The sequence below is a fragment of the Ambystoma mexicanum genome, chromosome 10 (genome assembly GCF_040938575.1).
Source record: "Ambystoma mexicanum isolate Mex_15411 chromosome 10, UKY_AmexF1_1, whole genome shotgun sequence".
In the NCBI taxonomy this organism is placed as follows: domain Eukaryota; kingdom Metazoa; phylum Chordata; class Amphibia; order Caudata; family Ambystomatidae; genus Ambystoma; species Ambystoma mexicanum.
Window position 1 is genome coordinate 192,794,536 of NC_090932.1, and position 26,187 is coordinate 192,820,722.

At 46.2% G+C, this 26,187-nt stretch overlaps 1 protein-coding gene across 2 annotated transcripts in view; it reads right to left on the reverse strand.

Annotated features, from left to right (window-relative positions):
* Positions 1 to 1,606: 1,606 nt before the first annotated feature.
* Positions 1,607 to 26,187, reverse strand: part of PDLIM2 (PDZ and LIM domain 2) — a 439,577-nt gene continuing 414,996 nt past the window's right edge. For both annotated transcript variants that reach the window (XM_069617703.1, XM_069617704.1), the window contains 2 exons: positions 10,954 to 11,068; positions 1,607 to 2,222 (listed from right to left, as the gene is read on the reverse strand). In XM_069617703.1, the coding sequence (XP_069473804.1) occupies positions 2,036 to 2,222; positions 10,954 to 11,068 (302 nt within the window). In that variant the 3' untranslated portion in view covers positions 1,607 to 2,035. The remainder of the gene's footprint in view (positions 2,223 to 10,953; positions 11,069 to 26,187) is intronic.

Below are 26,187 nucleotides of genomic sequence, written 5' to 3' on the forward strand. Positions count from 1 at the left end.
TAATTTAAAAACCCTGTGCAGGGATTTGGGGGTCAGGTGCATACAGTCTTGCTAGACCAATGGAAAGAAATACTGACATTGGTCCGGCTGCCAGGTTGTCCGTGATTTAACCGACAAATGACTTTCGGTTTTCTCTCCCCCAAACATTTCTGGTAACCTGCACCCCCACCTCCCAAACCTCCTACTTACCTTTTCGTGGCAACATTCGCTGTGTGCCACCAACTCCTCCATCCCTCTGTGACGCTGGTTCCCTTCACTTACGTGCATGGAAACCGGTGCTGCAGGGTCCTTTTTTTAACTTTATCTTGAGTGAGCGGGGGCCACCCTTGCAACCCCTGATGCCATTGTAACGAAAAAGGGTGTGGGGGACACCCCTGTTCCCCTTGTTTGCTACACTCGTACTGAGTGCTAGATGTGTTCAAAATTTTCATACTGCAGAAATTCAAGCAAATCTCCCATTCGGCTTTCTTTTGCATATTTTGATATGGATTCGTGGCTGCCGTGCTGAACACCCGCTTTGCAGCCCATCCCCATACCTTCCCCCTTCCTCCCGGTCCCCTCTCCTCCAATCAGCTTTCTGTGGCTCCAACATTTGCCGGGACAGGCCAACGACAAAGAATAGGACTAGTCTAATTAGCACCCAGTTTGTATTTTAGTCCTTCTTTTGTGTTTATTGTCACTGAAACTGTGGTTCTACTTCTATGTCAGATGACTGTCCCAGGTTTTTATTTTGAAAGTCTGTTCACGCTAGATCCTGGGCTTCTAAATAAGAATGTTACATTGTGATATGCAGAAGTATTCTGGTTCCCTCCCTCTACCAGGGTGGATGTTGTTCAATCTGTAGAAAGGTGGACTGGGGCGCAGGTATGTACAGGATCCTTAATTTAAAATTCATAATTATACAGCGCTACGAACCTTCAGGCATCAGAGCGCTGCTTATTATTACCCACAGTGTGTGGTGCTCATTTATCAAACTCGGAAAGATGAAAGGCTGAGTTTGGCTCTGCCGGGATTCGAACCTGCAGCTGCAGGCTTTGCACGGATGTAGGGTGACAAAACGGCACGGTTTTCCCAGGACTGTCCGGGGAAATCGCCCACTGTCCTGAGACTTTTTAAATTTAATGCACTCCGTCTCGGGATTGGATGGGCGTGTGGCAGCGGTCCCAGTTTTTGCCATATCCGATTCAGAAATCAGGGTGCGGCGCAGCTCTTGCTATGCGTGAAGGCTTTTCACGCCCTCATTTCCTCCCCCTTCACCTCCCTGGTCGCTCTCCTCCAATGAGTGGAGTGTGCCTGGAAAACACACACCCCTAGGACTCCAGTTTTATCTGAGTCATGTTTGTGTTTTACTGTAGTCCTACTTCTAGGTCTATAGCCTGTCCAATTTTTTTTTTTTATCTGGTCACCCTACACGGATGTCAAAGGGAGCGCTCTACTCGTTGTGCTATCTGACCAGCGATGACAGTCTAGGCTCACGTATGAGATTTTTGCACGTGTCACAAGCCTTGAGGGATGCAAGAATGTATAAGGCACACTGCGCCAAACATTTAAAGTATGTAAACTGAAGACACTTGGCAACAAGTAAAAAATAAAACACGCACAAATCTTTGAAATATTTCCAGTTTATTAGGGGCCAAAGCTGGCGCGACACAGTTTCAGAAACAGAGGCACCATGCGGACGGTACCATTATAAGGGCCCTTTCCAGCAAAGTAATGGGACCAAGAGAACAGTGGTTGGGGGCGTCGGGCCTATATTCTCTTTGCATGCCCATCCTTTTCCAAAACCTCGCGATTGGCCAAGCTAAGAGACGACATCCCCTGGCAGATCCATGGGATTGGCCACAGAGAGCCAGTACATAGTTCAAGGAAGCCAATCAACAGACCTGCACACTGAAGACTTAATCTCCCGTGTGCTTCCATCCAAAGTCTTAGCAAATATGTTCCAGCAAGAAGAGGAGTTGCTTGTCGGGGGCCCTGACATGCAGGGGCGACAGGGGCGGTCAGCAAACCCATTTTAGCTATATGGATATGGCTCTCAGGAGTGCAGGGCAGGGGAGGACTTGGCTGCCGCCGCCTGGTGGCGTTCCCGTGCATGCTTTTCACAGTACATGCGGTCTCCTGCCCAGAAGTGCCCTCGCATCTTGAGGTTCAGGCCGCAGTCAGAGCAGACATAGCAGGCTGGATGGCGATACTGGTCCTCCTGGATCCGCACTGCCTGATTCCTGTGGGAGAAAAGAAAAAAGCTAGTTACTCCAGACAGATTAAACTCAGAGCTCAACACCAGTGGCGCCGCTCAGACATGTTTCATAGGGGTGGCCTGATGAGGTTCCTGAGGTGGCACATTCATTGACTCCAGTTGTCAGGCAGGGGTTGGAGGGGCAGTATTTTTATAAGGATAGCTGTGCCCCCTGCCATGGCCGCACCTTGGTGGTGCCACTGCTCAACACTCAAAGATTGGCAGGCTTCCTGCTACTAATGCCATCCCGTACACATGAATTGGCTCAGAGCTGGTGACTGAAAGGAGGACGGGCTCAGAGCCTCAGTTTAACAAACCATTGTTTAGGATACATTCTCTCAAGCAGGCAATCGTAAAATATCTAATTTACTGCATTTTTATTCGAGAAAGTATTTAAATTATCTTTAAGATCAAACCTAAGAAAAAATGGCGGCTTTTAAAAATCATATCCCATTCTGTTGTTTCATGGTCACCATCATGGGCCACTGATGCGTCTATAATTACACAGCACATTTGGTGCCAAGGGTTAATCAGAGAAGCCGAGAAGACAAACGCACAGAAATACTGGATGAGGTAGCAGGTTTGGCCCCCTGGGTGAAATAACTCCTATGCTGTGCTCGCTGCAGTGCTGCTCCGGATCCCCTGGTTCATCCACGCCGTCAGCTCTGCCTGCCACTTCTCCACTAATGGATAGTTTGGTGCAGGGTGGGTGCTCTGTGGATCCTCATTCTTTCCCATCTACTCATCCCGTCACACCTTTTCTCCTCATCTGCCCCTCTCCTTATTCCTTCTATTATTCCTTCTTGTTCTTCTTTACCTTTCTCCTCTTTAGCCTCTACTCTTGATTCCCTCCTTTCCACTCCTTGTTCAACCACACAACTCTTCCATCAAGCCCTCCCACCCCAGCTTTCTGCTTACTCCGATATCACTTTCTCATCCTCCTTCCTCCTCTTCTCACTTTTGTTCTGCTCCTTCCCACTGCTCTCCTCAACCACCTCCATGGTGCCTCGTTCTCCCCCTTTTCCTCCGTGCACCCTCTGTCACTATTAACCACCTTGCACAGGGGCTCTCCCTCTCCTACATTCTCCCTGCATCAACGTTTATCTTCCTTCTTCAACTCTACCCTCTTCTCACTCACCTGCCTTCCCTCATAATGCTTCCCCTCCATGCTGTTCTTTGTCAGGAATCAAGGGACAAGAGAGAGAAGGTGGAGAGTTTGGAATAAATGTAAAAGATACAAGAGAGAAACAAAAAACCCAAGGGTGGGTACCTCTTCTACGCTGGCACTCTGAGGTAGAACAATAATGAATAGAACAAATGTGGTGCCAGGTGAAAGAATTAGAAGAAACTGGAAAGATAGAGACTAGAGCTGTAAATGCTGATTCATCGTTTCATTTTATTCTGAGTTTTCATATCGTGGTGTTCACTAATAATTGTCCACATTAATGTTTATAACGTGGACAATTATTAGTGAACACCACGTGTCACCAAATATATTGTAATTGAATAGGTTTACATGAAAACTTTGAGTTCCTTGAATAATGAACTCGTTTAGAATTGAATGGGATGTATGCAGTATGAATGAATGTGTTATTGAATTGGAATTTACATTTGTATACTTTTTACAATTTGAATTTATAATCTATATTTAATCAGAATGAAATAAAACAATGAATCAGCATTTACAGCTCTAAAAAAAAAAATTAAAAAAAAGCATTTACAGCTCTACTCTCTATCTTTCCAGTGTCTTCCAATTCTTTCACCTGGCACCACATTTGTTCTATTCAATGATACAAGAGAGGACAGACTCTATTCAAAGATGGCCACCAGAGATGACAAGAATAATAGAGACTCAAAAAGGGGAGTGTATCTGGGTTAGGTCAGGAAGACATTTATAAACCAGTTTAGAAAACCAAGATGTCTGCCACACAACGTTTTTCCTAATGGTTCCTGGCTCTGGAGTTTCCCTTTCTCTGGACAGGTTTTGATTTTGTTCCTGAATATCTTTTTGGTCTCTTTTTTCTGTTTTCACACACTTCCTTTTCAACCCACCATTAGAGAAGTGTTGCTGTTTACTAATTGGATGGGTTCCCTGGTTTCTCTGGGCAGTGCAGATTACTGGGTCTACCCTTTTTCCCTTCATAGTGGGTCTGTCCTGTGCACCCCACTGTGGACTGGTCTCGTTTTCACTTCTCGCAGGACAGAAACTCCCATCAACGTTCCGGTCTCCCCCATGACCGTGCTGATGATTCCTCATTCCTTCTTGTCGATTTCCTATTCCCTGGCAGCACCCATACTTCTCACAGGTAACTACTCACCATTCCCACAGGAAGTACCTGTGCCTCTCTGATTGCTGGGGTTCTACCAAGCCTCCATTGTCAAGGGTTTTGGGGGACACTGTTCCCCTCAAACGTGTGGCAAACGGAAACTCCTACATCTCCTGTACTATCTATCCCTATACTGGACGTAGCCTCCTCCCATGTTGTGGGCATCTCCAGAGGTCTGCTTGCACCTTAGTCTGTTGCAATGAAATCCCGTCAAAGCTTGTACATTTGGTACCATTTTTTCTCTGGGCTTGCTCTTTTCTGTAAGAGCTGCCCTGTCTCTGGGAGTCCAGCCTGTCCCTTTTCTTGTTTTCACAGCTCTGTTTTTATTGTTGTATATCCACTGCAGAAGTCCCACAAGGGTCACTACTTCCCTGTTCGGTCCCTGCTCCCCTGACCAGCTTGGAGGCAGCTAGATAGTGGCGATCAGCACCTCCAAACCTGGTAAGCATTGTTCTTGGCATATCTTTCCTAAAGTAACCCACTAGAAGGTAGGACTCATTGTTTTTGTTTGTCCCCCGTAGGGTTCCCGCCATGGACTCTCCTCGGTCCTGTGTTTTATTTCTCCGTCCCTTGAAGAATGTATTGGTCTTTTGTACAAGGAATGATTGGTCATTTTCCTGGGGTTGTAGTGAAGCGGTCTTTGAAACTATATTCCGCAAGTGAAGAAAATAATTGTTTCAAACTACACATCGTCCTGCATTCTCTCTTATTTCTTTCACTGCAGTCTTTTTTCCTCTTACTCCACTGCTCATTTAATTCCACCAATACTCTTCTCTCCACCATTGCTCTTCATGCTCGCCACCGGTCCTCATGTTCACCCCGCTCTCCTTATTTCATCCTTCTGTAGCTTTCTCCTGGATTCACTCCTCTCTCCTCCTCTCCTCACACTCGCCACCCCTCCTCTTCTTTCATCCTTCTGTAGCTTTCTCCTGGATCCACTCTTCTCTCCTCCTCCGCTACTCACACTTGCCAATGCTCCTCTGCTTTCATCCTTCTGTAGCTTTCTCCTGGATCCACTCTTCTCTCCTCCTCTGCTACTCACACGTGCCAATGCTCCTCTTCTTTCATCCTTCTGTAGCTTTCTCCTGGATCCACTCTTCTATCCTCCTCCGCTACTCACACTTGCCAATGCTCCTCTTCTTTCATCCTTCTGTAGTTTTCTCCTGGATCCACTCTTCTCTCCTCCTCCGCTACTCACACTTGCATATGCTCCTCTGCTTTCATCCTTCTGTAGTTTTCTCCTGGATCCACTCTTCTCTCCTCCTCCGCTACTCACACTTGCCAATGCTCCTCTTCTTTCATCCTTCTGTAGCTTTCTCCTGGATCCACTCTTCTCTCCTCCTCCGCTACTCACACTTGCCAATGCTCCTCTTCTTTCATCCTTCTGTAGTTTTCTCCTGGATCCACTCTTCTCTCCTCCTCCGCTACTCACACTTGCATATGCTTCTCTGCTTTCATCCTTCTGTAGCTTTCTCCTGGATCCACTCTTCTCTCCTCCTCCGCTACTCACACTTTACAATGCTCCTCTTCTTTCATCCTTATGTAGCTTTCTCCTGGATCCACTCTTCTCTCCTTCTCCGCTACTCACACTTGCCAATGCTCCTCTTCTTTCATCCTTCTGTAGCTTTCTCCTGGATCCACTCTTCTCTCAACTCGCTCTCTTCTTTCTCCTGCATCCACTCTTTTCTCCCACCTCTACCATGCTCTCCATCCCCACTCCTACATTCTGAAGACGTAGGCACAAGTGTGGCCCTCGTGACCCCCACTCGACTCGCAACCCAAAGGAAGAGGAATGAGAGATGTACATCACTCCTGGGTTCTTCATCACCATCATCGATGTATCGCAGATGGGAGAAACGTTACTCGCTCAGACAGACATTCAAACCGTACCCGACTGACAATATGTAGGAGATAGAGTTGTCATTGATCGAACAAGTCGACTGACTAGAACCTCCAAAGCTAATGTCACTACTGACATCACGAAATAGATGCATTTAGACATGAAGCATATAGGCATCCATGCATGAAGCTACATGAACACGATAAGTTTATTGCTGCTAGACATGAAAAATGCTTATGACTCATAGTAGTTAGAGGAACGAGACACTTTCAACAGTAAATCTTAAGCTATGCGGAAACAGTAATGCGCCAAGAATACAATACATCTTGCACATGCTTAATTACAACTAAAATGGACGGCCATAAGTACAAAGATGGAAGGCTTTGGTGCATTGAAGTGAATGGGGAAGGCAAGACAGACTTTGAATACATGGGGATGCTGACAGCCTGATTCAGCTAAAGTCAGACAGAACAGAGCTTCCAGATCAGACACATTGCACATCATAGTCAAGGACAAGCAGGGACGGAAAGTTTCCAGTTTACCAAGGAGATAAGACACCTGCAAGAATACAGCTTAAAATCCTCATAATTACAAGCTGGGTAGCTCAATTTTGTGCTCCCTACACACGTGACCTGGAAGACTAGGACAGCGCCTATTCATTTGAGGCAGATGGAGGAAAGCTGTTGGCATTGAACCAGAGGTGGAAAGATACAATTACAGCACAGGTTCAAAGCTGGATTTACGCTCTCAGGGCTTAGGCAATCCGAGATGGTAACATGATGGGAACATACAGCACCATTGTGATTGTTCCCATTGCCTTGAGCAATTCCACTCAGCCTGGTAGCTGTCCAAGGTCCCAAGGCTGGGTAGACACGTTCCGTCCAATACTTAGCTTTCACATTAAGGCACACTATGTTTCAGTGGCCAATAATTTCCCTGTTAACCTGCAACTTTGTATTTGTTACTTTTAGAGGTGGTCCCAGGAGGAGTCACCAGATATGACGATCCAATAACCAAACTAACCCTTATGTATTACACATATAGTTTTCCTAAACTGACCAATCCCCATCCCTGATAAGGTTTGGGGGATGCAACTTGTTCTTGTGATGTCATTTATGGTTAAAGCGGTGTTCGACACGTTTGGAGGACGAGAACCTGTGGACTGCTATGCTGTTCTAGTGTGATCCCTGTCACTTTGCTTGATAATAAAGACAGTAAACTTTGCCCTATGGTCGAGTCTTCCATTCTTGCGGCAGGGATTTTGTTGGGGCCCAAGTACCCACTTGCTGGTAATCTGGGTAGCTGCTAAGAGTGCCCCTGCCACTCCTTTACAACTCTTTCTTCATCCTCCTGCTGAATTTGCTGCACCACCACCCTCCAAACTCCCCCTCGCCTCCTCATACTCCTGACTCCCACACTCTGCTGCCCCTGCTTTGCTTTTTATCCCTGGATAGGCTGAGATTGGGTTCCTTAATTGCACCAGTGAGTTCAGGTGTGAATGCTGTGTGTTCGTGTTGGGCTAAAGGCTGTTGCTCATAAGTTCAGAAGATTCGACATATTAACCACAGGTAAGCACCACGGCTCTGCTGACAACATGATAAACAGTCAGCCAAGATCTTTAATTAATTCCACCTGCAGGGATTGCAGTGGCCATGTTTAAAGGCTACTTTTCTATTTTGGCACATTGTCCTAGGACCTTTTGCAGGCAAGTTCCTTTCATTCTTGGAAGCAGACCTCTCTCTTGGACAAACTGCAAATGCCCGTGGAAGTGACCCCATAAACTGCACGAATGGTGCTGGTAGTCTAGCCTTGCAGCCAATGACTGAGTTTATCTATATGAGTGGCGATGGTATGGTGGGGCAAACACTCCAAAATACGGATCGACTGAGGAACCTGGGGGGGGGGGATCTTCAATACAACCACTGAGGCCTACGTTACAGAGCAACTGGTGGTCCGCGGCCCCCAGTGTCACCCCAGTTCCATCTGCTAGCATCAAGCATGTGACTGTCAGAAAGGGTGTTAACAAGGCAAGCCTTGCAAGACAGACCCCGATATGCATCAGAGCAGAGCCGACTACAGTGCAGTTATCGCCTGTGAATATGTTAATGTTATGTTATGTGCAAGGATATTTATACCACACACTATCACCACCTGAGTGGTCCCTGGGTGCTCTGGTGGATCTGAAAAGCAAGAGGGTAGGGTAAGTTAGTAGGACGAACGGGAAAAAAACACAATAGAGCTGTGATGTGCTGTTGGCAGCTTCAGTTTGGTTTTGGTTAACACCGTTCGCTGAACGTGGGTGTGATTTTGCAGTCGGTAGTTGTCATGTGCTGTTGTGCGAGGCTATGTGTGGTTAGTTTCGTTGTTTGTGTTGTAGTGAAGTGCGTGTGGTTTGTTGTGCTGTATAGGTATGGTTGTGTATTGTTTTGAGTTTGTGAGGTGTAAGCCGCGGGATGAGTTTTTTAGTGGGTATGCTAGTGGTGGGGTGGGCCTCTTTTCTGTGACCTTGAGCTCCCTGGGCACCATGGTTTATTATTTATAATAGACCATTCTAAAAAGAAAGGCGTTAAATAACAAAGGTTTTGCAGTTTGATATCTGCTATTGGTTATTACCAACAAGGTCAGGCTGTTGGAGGGTATGCAGTTGTTTCTGATACTATCATTTGAAAGAAAAAAACACTTTAACTGGTGCAGAGGCATGTAGCATTGTGGTGAAATACGCATTGCGCGCCTCGCACAGTGGCAGATTTAAGACAAAGGGCCCCGTGGGCAGCACGTGATAAAGGGCCCAAGATGGGTTGGTCATAGAGGCAGATCTTAGGGTGAGCGAAGTTAATTGTGATCACGAGTGCGGAATGGCAAACTTTAGGAACAAAAGCAATTTTTTATAATGTTGGCTTTATTGCGGGAATGTGTTAATTTATTCACGTCTAGCCCATGATGTGTTTGGTCTACTTGGAATAAACTGGGAGGTGAAATGGAAAAACAGCAAATGGCCATCATCTTACGTGATGCCTTTTGTTTAAAGTTCCTTCTGGGCATGGAAGGGTTGTGTATTTGCCCCGCCACCCATTGACACCCAGAGTAGAAATTCTCACCAGGGGGAAAGGCCTGGCTATGGGGAGGCAACTGCTGCTCAGGTGGAGATAATGGGCCCTTGTAAATGGTGGGAGACCACCAACTGCCTATTCACAAGAGGGCACATTGCAAACCTGTTAGTTATGCATTTCTTTGGCATCACTTGAGACACCCCCCCCCCATTCATTAAGAGCAGTTAGGGCACTTCTATGCATAGTGAACTTGGCAGCCCCTCCACTTTAATGGATTCATTGCTCAGTCAGTGTTCACACAGAACACGCGGGGCCCCATGAGCGCTGCTGCCTCTGCCTGACTGTGAAAACAAATGGGAAGGAAGGGAATGGGGGGAGGGGCCCGGTCGCCGTTTGTCTGCCTAGCGACCGCTAAATCCGCCCCTGGCCTCGCATCAACATTTTCGACGATCCTGTGAGTAGCCACTAGATGTCAGGATCACGTAAAATGTGTGTATTTAGAATAGTTACAAAGCCTGCAAAATAATGCAGTAACTTCTTCACCAGCCCCCTTGCAAGTGATAGCGTACCAGTTTAACTACATGGCACACACCTTTCACAAAGAGCGTTTTATCGGATTCTGCAATGCTATTGCACTAAAGTGCACCCTGCCAATTGCCCCTTCTGTGGTTGGCAACCTTTTAGGTTTCGTAGAAGATCCCCATCACTGACAACATTTTTATGTCATGTGACATTTGAATAGCGCCTTAGTGCCGTTGTCAAGGCCTCGAAGTGCTGTGGTTGTTTGGGGGTGAAGTGGACCGTAGTCTGAACTATATCAATAAACATTTCATTACACAAATAGGACTTCAGAAGATAAACTTTACATTGCACGAAAATGACAATTGCTTTGTGAAGGATGACTAGGACTGTAATGTTATCTTTAGCAGTTGGAGCGGGGTGATGTGTGTTGCACTAGGTCAGTAAAAAGTGATTGCATGTGAATTTTCCCAACTGGTTGGGCAATGCTTCATTACAGTGTGGAGCATGCAGTGAGTTACATGAGACTACCCTGAAGCAAATGATTGCAGTTATGGGCTCTGCAATTATATGATCAATTGTAGCGTATATTGCATGGAAATTCAGGAGATCATAGCCTGCGCATTACACGATAAACGGTACATCGCATTCTGATGATATTACTTGGTAAAGGGTACATTGTACTGCCGAAAATAACATGCCCAGGCCTAGCAGTTCAGGCTGGGCTGCTCCCGTTGGCGGCAGTACCTGACTGATTTGCATATGGCTGGAAAAAACCTTTTGCAATGGGGCAGACGGGCTAAAAAACGGTGGTGTGGAAGATTGCCCAGAGCAGTGCCAGTGGTTCAAGATTAAATCAAAACCTTCCACCCATCACTATTTTGGTTACTGCCCCGCTTTGAAAGATTGCTGCTTTGCATGCCCTATGCCCTTTGATTCCTTTTCATAGAATACTAGTTCTCTGCCTTGTTCCTTACTTACATGATGCCAGTGCCACACTTCTCACAAGTGCGCAGGTTCTGCACTGCTGCCACAGAGCTGCGGACAGGGTTCTGTGCGTTGGGTGAGAGGCGGCTGGGGAGATGTGGGACTGCATCTGAAACAACAAGAACACCACGTGAACTCCACACATGGGACTTCCACTACCTCCAGCCTTCAGACTAGGCACCGGCTCCACACAAAGCACCCCCACAGACAATACAGGTATCCCAAAAAAAGAAATCACCCGCTAGACAGGCCATCGATCGAGACAGAAGGGTAGCACCCTTTACAGTTTTCTACCTTTGATGTGCCTGCTCCTGGGGCAGACTCAATGCAATACCCAGAGCATCAGAGGGGAAAGCCAACATCCCATGTCGAGTTGTGTATGCTTGGTACAAAGTGGATGCCATCCGCTCATCCAGCCTCGAGCGTAGTCAAAGCCTGCAATTGTGTTCCTACTTGAAGACATTCGATAGCCTCTCCAGAATGTACATTTTTGGGGTGTGATTGTGTGGGGGTGTCTGTTCAAGAGTTCCCATGAACTGCAATTCCCTCATCACAATTGAGCTGGAAAGCCCTTACACAAAATTCACTAATTTGGAGGTTGTTGTCCAGGAACCAAAACAACTGGGAAGGTGTGGAGTGGTCGATGGATGAGGATAGCGGACAGGGTGAAGAGATGGAGTTGGGGTAATCTTTCACTAGGGCAGAAACACGATTGCAAGACGCACCCTATGAACACAGTGAACTGGATAGTCCAGCCCCTTTGATGAGCAGCAATTACCATTGAGCTGGATGGGGATGCAGATCTTACTCATACACCAAATAATAGAGCCGACTCAGGAAGTTGACAAAAGGAAGATTGTTTTAATGTAAATGATCTAAAACAGGGAGCATAACGAACATCAACGCAAACGCTCGATCTTCAAACTCAAAGCATTTAAGAAAAAACTGTACTTTTATAATCAAAATGTATCATCACTGACGTCTAAACTACGTGTTACCAACGTCATCCTACGTGGTAAACTGCAAAAACCTAACGGAGGGAGTGATTGGCTCCAAGTGAATATCTAAGTATATGATCCATACTAGTCTAGAAAAGTGTAACTATGTGATTGGTTACTTATCATCAGGCGGGCAACTAAACCCTCCTCTAAAAATGACCACTATGAATGTCACTAAATACATGACGTCACATTGGTTTACACACTATAGGACCCCCGAATACCCAGGTCCTCTACAATTGGTTGGAACTCTATCCATCTTCAGTACTTTTTTACCTACATTAGCAGCCTGCAGGCTGGCCGTCCACATGCTGGTGAGGTTGCCTTAATTTTAGCTTCCCACCAATTAGCATATCAATCCATCATCACCTCAGTGGTCTGCTGTCAATTAGGCCTTTGAACTTCGTCCTTGGGAGTGTTCGTAGCTCTGAGAAAATTAGGGAGTGAGAGGCACAGTGTGCTTCCATGTGAATAGAGACCATAAAATCAAGCCTTTTTGTGTATTTAATATTTTATTCCAATAGACATCTAAAGTCTTCCTTGTTATGTTCACTCCTTCTGGACAGGAGGTTTCTTCTTTCACACGATGTTGTATCCAAAGTCAGTTTACTCCAGTTTGATAAGACCTTAGATTCTTGGGACCATTCAACCTCGCCTTTCTGAGCTCTGCTTCTGTAATTCAATGTTTGCTTTTTTAACTGCGACTCACTGAACTGAGACCTTTTTGCTAGTGTCCAACCTGCTTTAATACGTTTAGTGGAAACATCCATAATTCTCTCATTCCTATGTATGTATACGTTGGCGCTTGCCACAATATACTTTCCTATGAGCTTAGAGCTAGCTTCATGATTACTTTGCTGCTTGCGTTTCTTCTGCATCTGTACACGTGTAAAATGATTTAATATCTTCGTCTGCTTCTGTGGCATAAGTTTCTTCACCTTGAGCCCAAGATGTCACTTATCTTTATTGTTTTCTTGATTCCTTATAGAATATCTGCATTCTCTGATTACTGCATCCTTTTATGTACTTCATCTCCAGCTCCATAGAACATAAACTAGGTAATGGCTAGTAATACTACCATTCATCCTTGCCGTTTATTGGTTCTGCTTCTTCAGGAATCTCATTCAGATGGCCTTCATATTTCTGTGTATGCAGATAAGGTTTTCTCAATGGGTACCTTGGCTCCCAGATCTTCTTAGGTACTGGCCCTTTTATTGGCACTGGACTGAGTCCATATTCTGCTCTTTGTCAATATTGTCCACTGCTACAACAGAGGTGCAAAACATGCTGCTAGGCTGTCTTCAGAGAAAAAAACACAAATACATTTGGGAAAATCTTCAGGAGCGACATCAGTCTGGCCTAAGGGACCACCAAGGCGATGCAGAAAGCAGACAGGGTTTTTGTATTCAGTACATACAAGCATTGTTACAAAACAAAAGAACAATGATGCGCGGATGCCCGTTCTTGTGATAAATAGCTTTTTATTGGCTCTTTCAGAAAAGTAACAAATGCTTCCAGACTTCAACTCCCATAGTTCTAGATAGCATAGTCCATGTGGTAAAGGATCAAGGGAGTTGTAATCCAAAACATCTGGAGTGGAACATTATGAGTAATCATCAACACTAACAAAGCACCATTGGGTTGCCTTCTATTTTTGCCTTGCAAACAAAAGTGTGTTTTGTCCTGAAAAGTGATTTGCTGAAATTGTTCACAAAGAACATAGAAGCGCTTCCAATGCAAAAAGAAACCATCAACGTGTTTGTAAACAGATGCAACAATGAATTATTGGCAGGGTAGCCGGTTCCTCTTGCACTGCAGAACCCTTTGTGATCATTGTTAATCTCTGAAGCACAGTCACTGGAACCTCTCTGGAAGGCTGGTAGAACTTGCCTGTCAGTTAAAATCGAAGCAGGTGGAGGTGGGGCTGGGTTCTGGGGGTGGTCGGATATAGATGTGCCGATCCAGTCCTCAGATGTCGCATTCAGGGTAGGAAGCTTGACCAAAAGACAATCAGTCCTGGGTATTTACCAAACCCTGAGTCATGACTTCTTTTACAAGGTGGCAATCATCTGGAAAATGGGACCCACACGTGGCAGGCAGCTCAATGAAATTAGATTTACTGAGTTGGAAAGATAAGGAAATTCAATCCCCCTAACTAGGAAAACAGGGAGCACCCACCAGCCACTTAAGGGAATCCTGTTCAACAAGAGAGGCAGGTCATTGGGGGCGAATATTTCCCTCTCCCCCATTAGCACATTCCAATATCAAATGGCTTTACCGTCAGACAACAGATGCACGTGAATTACAACCAAGAACAATCCAACATAACCCAAAATTAGTAGAAACTTACCGACCAAACAGCCTTACTTATCCCAGGACAAGCTCCCCAACCGGCAAAGGAAACGCAAGTCAACAAAAAGGTTTTGGGAACTACTTAAATTAGCAAAAGGAACCCCAATAATGGAACTCTGACAAAACAGGGGAAAGGCACACGCAGAGTCAGATTACTCATTTTACGTTTTCACTTGTTGGAAAAAGGGCTGTCCTTTTACTTTAAAAATAAAAATACCCAACACAAAGTCCCAAGGATCCATGCAATACAGCCCCACCCCCCACCCAATATTAAATTCATAAAATCTGCAACAGACAGACTACAGGGAAGGTGTTGGGGGAGGGAGTGGGGAGAGCTAGGCGCAACACTATTATTTTATTATTGTTCATAGAAACCAATCTTTTGGGAGGAGTGCAAGATTCTGTCGCAATGTAAGATTCTCAATGAATGTTATGGTGGCATCCCTTGGCAATGTAGCCAGCAAGATAGCTCAGTGAGTAAAGCACTTGCTGCAGGACCCAGGTTTGAACCCCAGCAGGCACCTTTTCGACGTGGATAAATGGAGTACCATTAAATTGGGTAATAATAGCTAGTATTGCGCCACTTTGAAGGAGGAGGAATCTGACGCAAAGGTCTATCTAAAACAAGCAGGATATTTTTATGACTTGATTCTGGGTTTTAGTGGCATAATAATTCAGCTCTACACTGAATTATGATATGCAGGAAAGCCCGATTCGGACCATTCAGTGGTCAGGTTTTATATAACAGAAAGGTTCTCTTTATTCAATTTAGAGATGCAGAAACCTCAAATACCTTCGACTGGGGATAGTAATCCATGAGAAGGAGTGGAGAGACGGGCAGTGAAATACAACCTCTGACCACTATCATGAAGGGGAGACCAAAATACACTTTTCCCATTGGCACAAGGGGTTTTTCCTGCCCCAAATTACTACTTGCTGGTGACACCTGTGGCAAGTATCTCAACTGAACCCATGCAATCCAGGCCATTCCACCCTTTTGTCATGCAAATAAGGTAATAGGATTGGAAGACAAAAAGCTTTCTGAATTCTGACAAATGACAGGCCCCTTTTGTGTAAAGACCTGACATGCGAGCCCCTAAATAGTTTCCTGGAAAGTTGCATAAAATGCACGATTTGATACTTTTATCCGCCTGAAGATCTATGCAGAGATGAAACGAAGCATTAGCGTTCAAAGCCCCAGAGACTTCTTCATCAGACGGTGAAGAGTGAACTGATCAAAAGCATAATGGAAAAGCGGGGGACAGACTTTCCATGGAAAGAGACCCTTCAGAAAAAAGGCTGCCAACTCTCTGCCAACTAAACAGTGCAGAACCTACCATAATCACAGCGGGCCCGTTAAAACATCGTCTACTTTTGGGGAAGGAGGGAAGTGGCTGGCAGTCCGGTTGTCCGTGCATGAAAGCTCCGTTTCAGGAAACTCCTTATTGGCAATCCTGCTCCGCTGAGAACCCACTGTGAATTGGTGGACATGCAGTGACTACTGCTGAGTGCGTGTCAACGACTCAGAGAACATGGTGGCCTCATGTTTTTAAGACCTGTCCGTTGGCCATAATATAAACATAACAGGTGTATTTGTCGGGAGCACGTTCACCCCGAGAGACATCTTGCCGGTTGTATACTAATTGACCTTTTCACAATTGACCTCGGGAGAATTGACCTCGGGAGAATTGATCTAATTTAGAAGGTCAATTAGGACATATATGCGAGGGGAAACCCCCTGCAGCCCCCCACCCAATCAAAACCCCCCTGCAACCTCCCACCAATCGCCTTATATTATTTATAATCCAAAACCAACCCACTACATATATAAGATAACTAAAATGATATAAAGGTCAATTGTGCAGAAGGTCAATTGTAAAAGATCAATTTGGGTAATACCATCTTGGTACTATTGACAGATAACAGTTGTTTGTTGTTAACGAACTTAATGGTACTCGTTTTATCGACCTGGATGAAGGACTGAGTGGACCTGCAGGGATTCGACCTGTGATTAAGAGGACAAAACACAGGTCCATGTAGTGGATGCCTTAGTTCACTGAGCCACAGAGTTCACTTGCCTTTGGGCCCAAAGTATCCCCAGGAAACAGTGGGGTTGACACTGCTGTTGGACCAAGGTCTCTTTGTTGGCTGTGCACTACAAAAAGGTTCTTATTCACTGCAGGTGAATGACCCCCCTCTGGGTGCCAGACAACTTCCTGGACTGCCAGACAACTTCCTGGACTTGAAGTGCAGAATTGGGGACTCACATCTGTGCATTGAGACCCTGAATTGGGCATCCCAGCAACATAGAAGACCTAGAAGAAGCTGGAACCTTGTTTCATTGCCCCAAGACACCTTTGCGCCAACTCAACCATGATCGATGCACTTTGAGGGCCTACAGTGCTGCTTTTGCCACTCTACGCATCTTCAAACTGCTTACCTGCCTTTTAAGTATTCCGGATGCTGGCTTGAACTATTGCAGCAGACAGCATCAATGAACCAGATTGCCAGTTCGACTCCATAAAGGCAACTGATTTGCATGCTGACTCAACCTGCCGCAAGCCATCGACCTGACCTTCTCAAACGCCAAACGGACCCAACAGAAGCATTGTTTTGCTGCCTATTCAACTGCTGCCTCAAACCGTTGGAAGCCATAGACTCAACTATCTCGAAAGTCAACTTCACCCAACAGAAGCCCGCACAGTGACCCGACTTGCCAGTGGGACTCAAACATCACGACATTGACTCAATCACAGTAAAGCACCTAGAAATCTAGCCTGACATGGTTAAGCCCAAGATAAGAACTAAAGGTATTTTGAATAAGTATTGTCCCTGAATCCCCTTTAAAGGACCAGTGACTTTTAAGCCCCCTAATCCATGAACGTTGACACTGCTGCTGACATCTTCTTGCCTGAACACGCCTGCTTATCAACCCACAGTGCCCTTTCTTATTAAAAGTCTGCACTCTTTGAGTTTGTTGGACAGGAGAGGGTAGTCAGTGTTTTTGATTAGTAGATTGCAAAGTTGGTGGCAAGGTGTGTCCTGTTGGTCCTCTTTTGTCATGGGAGAAGTTGTCATTGGCCAAGGACAGCTGTCCTGTCCCGATGAGAATCTTTGGGAATGGCATCTGCTTCAGGGAGTGGAACCACTAACAAGCCAGTCCCAAACGGGGCACCTGCCTCAACAACTGCCCCTGCAACCCATGGACCTCCTGAAATGGGACAGGCAAAGTAGATGAGTGGCACCAGCACATCTAACGTACATGGGAGTGGTGGTTTGGTAAAAAAGTGTAAGGGGCCAGAGTTTGCATACCCCACATTGCCCCCCCTTTTGCCCTGTAGGTATGGTATGTGTGCAAAGTCTTCTCTCTTAACATTACTGAGTACTCTTTCTTCCTCCCCTCCTCCCCTCCCCTCCTCCCATCCCCCTGCCACCCTTGGCCTCTCATCCACTCTCTCCTCCTTCTCTCCTATCACATCGGACAAGGTCACTAGAGTTGTCCGCTCTTCCATAACCATTAAGGACAACATCGGCTCCCTTGCCCCTGCACTTGCTGATTTCTGCAATCACTTTCTTGCTACTGGGTCTTTCCCCTCTTCCCTCAAGCACTTCCTTGTGCACCCCCTCCCGGAAAAGCCATGCGCCCACCCCTCGTGTCCGGCTAACTAGCGCCTCATCTCTATCCCTCCCTTCTTTGGGAAACTGTTGAAGAAGTGGATCTTCCACAACTAACTCATCATACTGAGCTCTTTGGTTGCCTACACGACCATCAATCTGGATTCCAAGCATCCAGAGGCATGGCAACGGCGCTCCTGAATACCCGTGAACAACTGCTTGCATCTCTTGATTCTAACCCACCCGCGGTTCTCATTCTACTCGATCTCTCCTCTGCTTTCAATAAGGTCAACCACTCTATTCTCATAAAACGGCTCCATGATATCCTTGGAATCTCAAAGCAGTGACTGGGCTATCTGACCTCTTTCCTCACTGACCGTCCCGCCCAGGTTATCCTGGGTTCTTTCACCTCTCCCACCTCTATCTCCAGTTGTGGCATTCCCGAGGGCTCTAAACTTTCACCCTGGCTCTGCCACATCTATCCCGCCCTGTTTGCTCACCTTATCTCCACCTTCTTCACACACTTCCAGTGTTATGCAGACAACGCCCAACTCTTCTTCAAACTTTCCTCTGAACTTCTTCCTATTTCCTCTACCATTCCTGACTGCCTATCTGCTATCCAGTCCTGGTGTGCCTCTAATGATCTCTGTCTCAATGCCAGCAAGACTGAGAACCTTCCTATTGGGAATCATGCTCCTTCTTTCCTCCCTTCACTCTGGCCATCCTATATGGGCTCTCCACCATCACCTTCATCTGAAGCCAGAAACCTTGGAGCCATCTTCGACTCCTCCCTCTCTTTCCTTCCTCACATCCTGGGACCTTGAAGAGAAAGCCTGTTTACAACTCCAACTCCTCAGAGTTATCCTCCTTTTCCTCACTTTTCCTCAGAAGCTTAATGTCTCTAGAGCTTTGGTACTCTCTAGGGTGGACTACTGCAACAGCCTCTTCCTCAATCTACCCTCTTCCTCTCTCGGCCCCCTTCAGCTAATCCAGAATAGGTCTGCAAGACTTATCCTTGGCCTCAAGCCAAGGATAAGACTGCATTTCTCCAGCCCTAAATTCTCTCCACTAGCTCCCGGTGGCTGCAAGGATCAAATTCAAATCCCTCTGCATCATCCATAAGGCTGTCTGGGGTCAGGGATCACGTAGTCTCCAACTTGCTCTCACCAAATACTCCCCCTCCAGATGTCTCTGATCTTCCGGCTCCAACTCTCTGCATGCCAAGTGCTTCTCTAAGCAGCGAGTGGGTGGCCAATCTCTTTCCCCAGCTGGCTCCCTCCTCTGGAACAGCCTCTCCCCTTCCTCTGTGTCTTGAGCTGGATCTCCTCAAATTCTGCAAGCTTCTCAAGACTTTCCTCTTCTCCTCCTCCTTCCCCCTCTCCCGCCTGTGCTAAACCCCACAGTCGCTGAGATTGGTGGCCTGGGCTCTTACATGTCCTTCTGGGGCCTGGCCTTCCATCCAATCGCTTTCAGCCTCCGTCCTCCCCCTGCACTTGCCTTTGGGCACCCACTGGCCTGCACTTATTGTATTGGCAGGTGATCACTCTTTACCAAGTGGACTCTGCCAGGAATTTACCTGTTGCCCTACAACTGACTCTCTGGCACTTGCCCCTCTGTGGAACCTCTAGCACTTGCCACCCTTCTCTTGTCCCTTCTCTCTCCCTGCACTTGCACATTTTGAATGTTCACGAGGCCTAGTAGGACCGCCTCTGTGTTTGCTCATCATTGTTATTTTATTTGACTTTTGTTACCTTGGTCCCTTCCCTTTGCCCTGTGGGCGCTTTTTAAACACAATTTCTTGATGTATAAGCACCTTACAAATGCACAATAAAATAAAAATAAATATATTACCCATACCTGGCCGTGAAAGGTGGCGCTCTACCCAGAATTTCTCCCTAGGTAAACCCCAGTTTGTAGGAATTGGGAATGTACCCTCATTTAATTTCTAAACCCATTTGTAATATTAATTGTTTTACTTGTAAAACTACTTAGATCTGCTTAAGTTAAAGACAAGTGGTAAGGCATGTTGTTTTTTTATTATTTAAACACTTTTTCTTCCCCTACTTTACTTGTTTAAGGTTTTCACTATTGCTCTGCTTTACTGTTTATTAGTGTAAACTGTTGCATAGACCCCCCTGTACGGGTTCCCGTTCCCACCCAAACACCACCACCCCCCCACCCATCCAGTGCAGGCCTCACTTTCACTCTGTGCAAGTTCCTCTTCTTCCCCCACGAGCTTGGACACTGGGAGTATGAAACACTGACACATCTCAGCAAGGTACATGATGAGTACACGGGTGTAGAACGTGGCTTCAAACCTGCTCAGCCTAACGAGTTGCTCGCTTCTATGCGGTTTGGTCGAGTTTTTTTTAATGTAGAATTCAATTTCGTCACATTCTTTTTTTTCAACTTAAATTTGGCTGCAAATATATGTGGGTGGAGACGCCCTGCAGCACCCTCTCACCCCCCACACCTCCCCCTTTCTTTATTAACATGATTCCCCACATTTATTTGCAACCAAATGCGTCTAACAAAAAAGACAAATTCCACAAATTCAGCCGCAATGTAATCTTCCTATCCCGAGTTGCTCTGCCGATTTTCAAGCAGAGAAAATCTTCTAAGCAAATGGTTCTTACATACCTGTTGTAATGTAGTCTTGTCATGTTATATCACTGGCCTGGTGTGCTTGCTGTCGGAATGTTGATGCATGAATGCAGCTCAGGAGAATGTTGAGTGGATCGGTGAGTGAATGTTCTGAGAGTGTCAGTTGGGGGCCTGAGCTGGGTTGAGAGGATGGCCAGTGGGTTCTTTCCAGGGGCGTTGCTAGGGGGGGCTAAGGGGGCTATAGCCCCTGATCTTTTGGTTGTAGCCCCGAATAGAATCTCAGGAGCTACAGCCAAAAGACTAGCTAGCTCCCAGTCCAAACAGTTCCGACATCAGCTTAGCCCCGGGTCTTTTCCAGACCTAGCAACTCCCCTGGTTCTTTCCTATGTTTGTAGGTCCATGACCCCTCCCTGTTCCTGTCCTGTACTCCATTGTCATGTACATAGCTGAAGAGTAACTGGATTGTTATATATATATATATATACTGTACATCAGTAAATAAAGCTACCTGGAACAATACCGACTCCACAGCAGGTCTGTGTCTTGAATACCAGCTTTATTACCACCAAATATACATTATAACAGTAGCGACGAGGATGAAAGAACCCTGAAAGAAAAGAAACTAAAGAAAAAGGACAGAGGGATTTAAGGAGAGGCTGCAGCAGCTAAAAAGTAGCTGTGGGGGGAAACAGCTGTGAATGAGAGACCCACCGTTCCCCCAATGCCTATAATAAATCATCCTGCTCAGCACAATGGAAATAACAAATTACATTTGGGCTCTTGGAGGGAGGCCTCCACCAACAGAAAAATCCCCAGAGGCTCCAGTGTGGGAAAAAAAAATATATAAGAATTACTAGGTCTTCGTTATGGGATTCGGATTATTGCACATAAAAAAAAATACCGAAGAAGGAGCAGCGGCCCAAAAATGTTTATTGCCCAAATAGATGGCCAATAATTTAAAAAAAAAGTGCCAGTATATTTTTTTAAGTTCCTATGTAAAATTTTGAGCAACTGAAGCTCAAAATTTACAAAAGCAAGCACATGGGGGCATCCATTTTGTGAAATGGATGCCTGCCTGTGCTCGCTTTTGCTTTTGCTGCACTAAGGAAGGAAAAGTCAGCCAGCTGTAGTAAACAATAGCTACCACTGGGTGGCTTTTCCTTCATTGGTTTTTCTTTCTAAGTTTCTCAGGCTCCTCCGAGCCGGAGGAGCCTGAGAATCTTAGAAAGATTTCTGCCTGCAGCTGCTTTCCCATTTGGGGCTCTCTCTCTGGCTCCCCACAGGGAGCCCGAGAGCCCCAAATGGGAAAGCTGCTGTAAGCAGAAACACTGCAGCATGGAAACTCTACCGAGGGAGCCCGAGAGCCCCAAATGGGAAAACTGCTGTAAGCAAAAACACTGCGGCATGGAAAAACGACTGCGTTGTGTTTCTGCCTGCAGCTGCTTTCCCCATTTGGGGCTCTCTGGCTCCCCACAGGGAGCCCGAGAGCCCCAAATGGGAAAGCTGCTGTAAGCAGAGACACTGCAGCATGGAAACTCGACCGCGTTGTGTTTCTGCCTGCCTTGGCTTTCCCATTTGGGGCTCTCGGGCTCCCTATGGGGAGGCCGAGAGCCCCAAATGGGAAAGCCAAGGCAGGCAGAAACACTGCAGCATTTCGGAAAACAACCGCGCTGTGTTTCTGCCTGCAGCTGCTTTCCCACTTGGGGCTCTCGGGCTTCCGAGGGAGCCAGAGAGCCCCAAATGGGAAAGCTGCTGTAAGCAGAAACACTGCGGCATGGAAACACAACCGCATTGTGTTTCTGCCTGCCTTGGCTTTCCCCATTTGGGGCTCTCGGGCTCCCTGGAGCCCGAGAGCCCCAAATGGGAAAGCCAAGGCAGGCAGAAACACTGCAGCATTTCTGAAAACAACCGCGCTGTGTTTCTGCCTGCAGCTGCTTTCCCATTTGGGGTTCTCGGGCTCCCCACGGGAAGCCCGAGAGCCCCAAATGGGAAAGCAGCTGCAGGCAGAAACACTGCAGCATGGAAACACAACCGCTTTGTGTTTCTGCCTGCCTTGGCTTTCACTTTGGGTCTCCGGTGCTCCCATGGGGCAGCACCGGAGACCCAAAGTGATAGCCACGGCAGACAGAAACACAACGCGGTTGTGTTTCAATAACGCTGCTGTTTTTCTTTCTAAGTTTCTCAGGCTCCGAAAAACTGCAGCGTTTTCAAACACAATCACGTTGTATTTATGTTTGCGATAGTTTCAAAAGCTACCGCAAACATAAATACGTTTTTAAATCTGAAGTTTTATTTCTAAGTTTTCCGGGCTCCTCCAGCCTGGAAAACCTAGAAAAAAAAATGCAGCTAGTGCTTTAAAAAAAAAAAAAAAAAATAGCACTTACCGAGATACAGCTGCAGCTTTTCTGCCTGTAGTCTCCGGTCTCCGTCCTGCGAGTCCCGGCACCAATGAAGGAAAAGCCACCCAGTGGTAGCTTTTGTTTACTACAGCTGGCTGGCTTTTCCTTCATTAGTGCCGCAAAAGCAAAAGCGAGCACAGGCGGGCATCCATTTCACAAAACGGATGCCCCCATGTGCTTGCTTTTGTAAATTTTGAGCTTCAATTGCTCAGAATTTTACATAGGAACTTAAAAAAAAAAAGTGCCAGTATATTTTATTATTGCCCATCTTTTTGGGCGAACCATTCCTTTAACATAATGGCACCGGTTTCCTAGTGCGTGTTTATTTTACATGCAGTTACATGATTTGTTTGCGCCTACGGGAATCCAGCAGATGGCGCCTGTGCGTCATTTAACTATCAAGGAATATGGTAAACAAAACGGAAAGAATGCTGTTGATGGAAAGGTGCTGTGCGAGACAGAATGAATTTAAAACGGTGAATTATGGAAATCGTGATGTTTCTAGATATCATTTGCAACAGTGCCCGTATTTTTTTTTAAACGGGATGAATTGCCGTTTTGTTTGGCAACCATGGACAGTTATGTGTGCATGCAGCCCGTTTTAAGAACGCTGCATGTAAAGTGACGGTTGCTGTGCACAGGACCAGCAGTGTCCGTTCTCTTCAAGGCCGCTGCGATAACGATGACATATATTAGAAAGTCGATGGTGTTAGTGAAGATTGGAATGCGGCCGAAGCAGACCTCTTATGAGCGTTGGCTTTCCTCTGCCCTCTGAAATATGTGTCAACAGGGGGTTAAATTAAAGCACGTCTGCTCAGAATAACGTTGTTCATCCTGTGAGCGATGGAGCAAACATGACTTCTGATGCTTAATTCTATTTTATTTTTGGTGCGCACATCGTGAAGGATACGGATGGCGGACGAATGAACTTCTTGCACGAGGAGCTATGCTGCATAATGGTTATAATTGATATGTGTTCAAGTAACAAAATAGAAGCTGCCTTTATGAGATCCCGTGCGGAAACTAAAACAATATTTGTCTACAATGGTGAACTTTTTGAATAATTGTTTACTCATTGTTCTGATGAGTTACAGGATTGAAGCAAGATTATTACCATGCTGAGTTAGGAATGACACTTAAGTATATATTTTTTTTGGCTGAATAAATGAGATGATGAGATTATGGCATGAACAATGAAATGCAAACTGTATAAGCCACTAAGCACGGGTGGCAAATCGGAAACACTTATTAAGGTTTGTGGGAGAACAATGTAATATGTGTCATTGCTGTTTTTTTTCTTTTAGGGAATTAGACATTATAACAGTCCCTCTCTTAAATCCTCTCCATCAAAGAGAGCAAGTGCTCTGGTGGGAGGCTCTAGCGTGTCCAGGATCAGGGGATCGCACTGGCAGCTCTGGGAACGGGGGTTGCCTGTTCCGCAGGGTGGGGCGGGAAGGAGATCTGATGCGACACTGGAGGAGGGAGCAGGCAAAGCATTCCATGATGAAGGCTGCAAGAGGGTACTCCTTTCTCGTGGTAGAGATTAGTGAAATATTTTCATTACCTTGTCACCATATAATTGAGTATCGGTACTCTCCATCAGCTTGCAGAATTCCTAGTAGTCAATATTGGCAAAATGTAAAAGTGCTGGTCTTGAGAGCCAGTTAGGACAGGCCCATGTAAAACACTGCATCACAGCTAACAAAAATAAAAGACTGAGAAACAAGGTGAGGATGAGTTTAGAAAGTGTGCTTAGAATAGGGTGTAGTAGGGATGGGGTGATAGGTGACCTGGTGGGATACGAGGGGGGTTTAACGGCATAACGTTTAGATGGATCAACCAAAAGCTGCACTATAAATCCTAAAGTTAACAGGATGTTAAGGGTTTGATACAGTATGGTCAAAGATATCATGGTCCGGATGGCTTCTCCAGGAGGTCAGTCTTCTCTCCAGAACACCTTCCTGTGGTAACCGACTAAATAAGAGATTTTGGACAATGGGCATCTCATTGTCTGGTCAAGCTAGGGATACCAGGCTTTTCCCAACCACTTGCACATCCATCACGTACAGTCTTGAGGTCAATGTGTGCTCATACTTCCTTCTTGATCTTCCGGTTTTCTTAAAACCTTCCCCATCACTATGGTGGACGAGTGACCTCTGTCCTGGATTACTCAAAGTGTATAGTGCAGCTTTGTTTTATGGTCAAGCAAGGAGAAGGACTTGGGCTACAAACCGTATACACACCCGGGGCTTCAGGTGGGAACCTGGCCCGATTGGCAACTGGAGAGGCCGACTTCCTACACTAACACCATTTTCCTGTCTCACCGGCTTGACTCCACTGCCCACCAGGATACTCTCACTTTCCTCCTTGACTTCACGCCACATGATTGTATCTAAAGGACCCTCTCTTATCTCGTTTCATATTGCACCGCCTCAACACTCTGCCGCATGCTCGTTCCTGCACTCATCCCGCGCTCAGCCTTGCCAGGCTAAGGGTTTGCTTCACTAACCTCTATCCCTCATCTCAGAGCCCACCGTGCCCTCTCGACCAACCTCCTTCCTCTCGGTGATTCTCATCACCTTCTCTCCCCTCCGGAGGGTGGTTCCCCCAACTCTACCACTTGCCTTCTCTTTCTCTCGTCCTCACTGCCTCTGACCTCCTTCTGCACCTAGTGGATTTCACAACCTCCTCCTGGTAAGAATCTTAAGTCACACCCTTAATATTATCACCAGCCTCCTTTTCATTCTCCAAGTCTCTCCTTCCTCACTCTGGCCTCCAACCGCCTGTATCCTCTCCTCCTTTGTACCTTTGATGGCACTGACAACCACTTACCTCATCGAACCTACTTTGATCTTACTTCCTTACCATTTTGGATATGACATGGGACGGCAGAACGTGCATAACTGATGTGGCTGTGTTTGGGGAGTAGAAACTGGTGTTTTGGGTGCAGGTGGAAGAAAGACTGGGGTATTGCATGCATGCCTCATGTAATTCCAGAGATGCTCACCCAGTCCTTTTTTGGCATTCTGGAACTTTCAGTCTTGCCTTTCTTTTAAGGTTTCCGAGACTAAATATCCCCAAATGCAAAGAAAAGCCCAACTGGACGAGAATCTCCCGACTGATGTTGGGCAATGCGGCTTGTGTGGCACTGGCACTCAGTGCTGCCTGCCATCCCATCCCATTCCATCCCATGTTGCGTATGCATTCTCCACTGCCTGTGCTTACCCGGGCACGTGTGGCTTGGGGTTACAATGTATTAA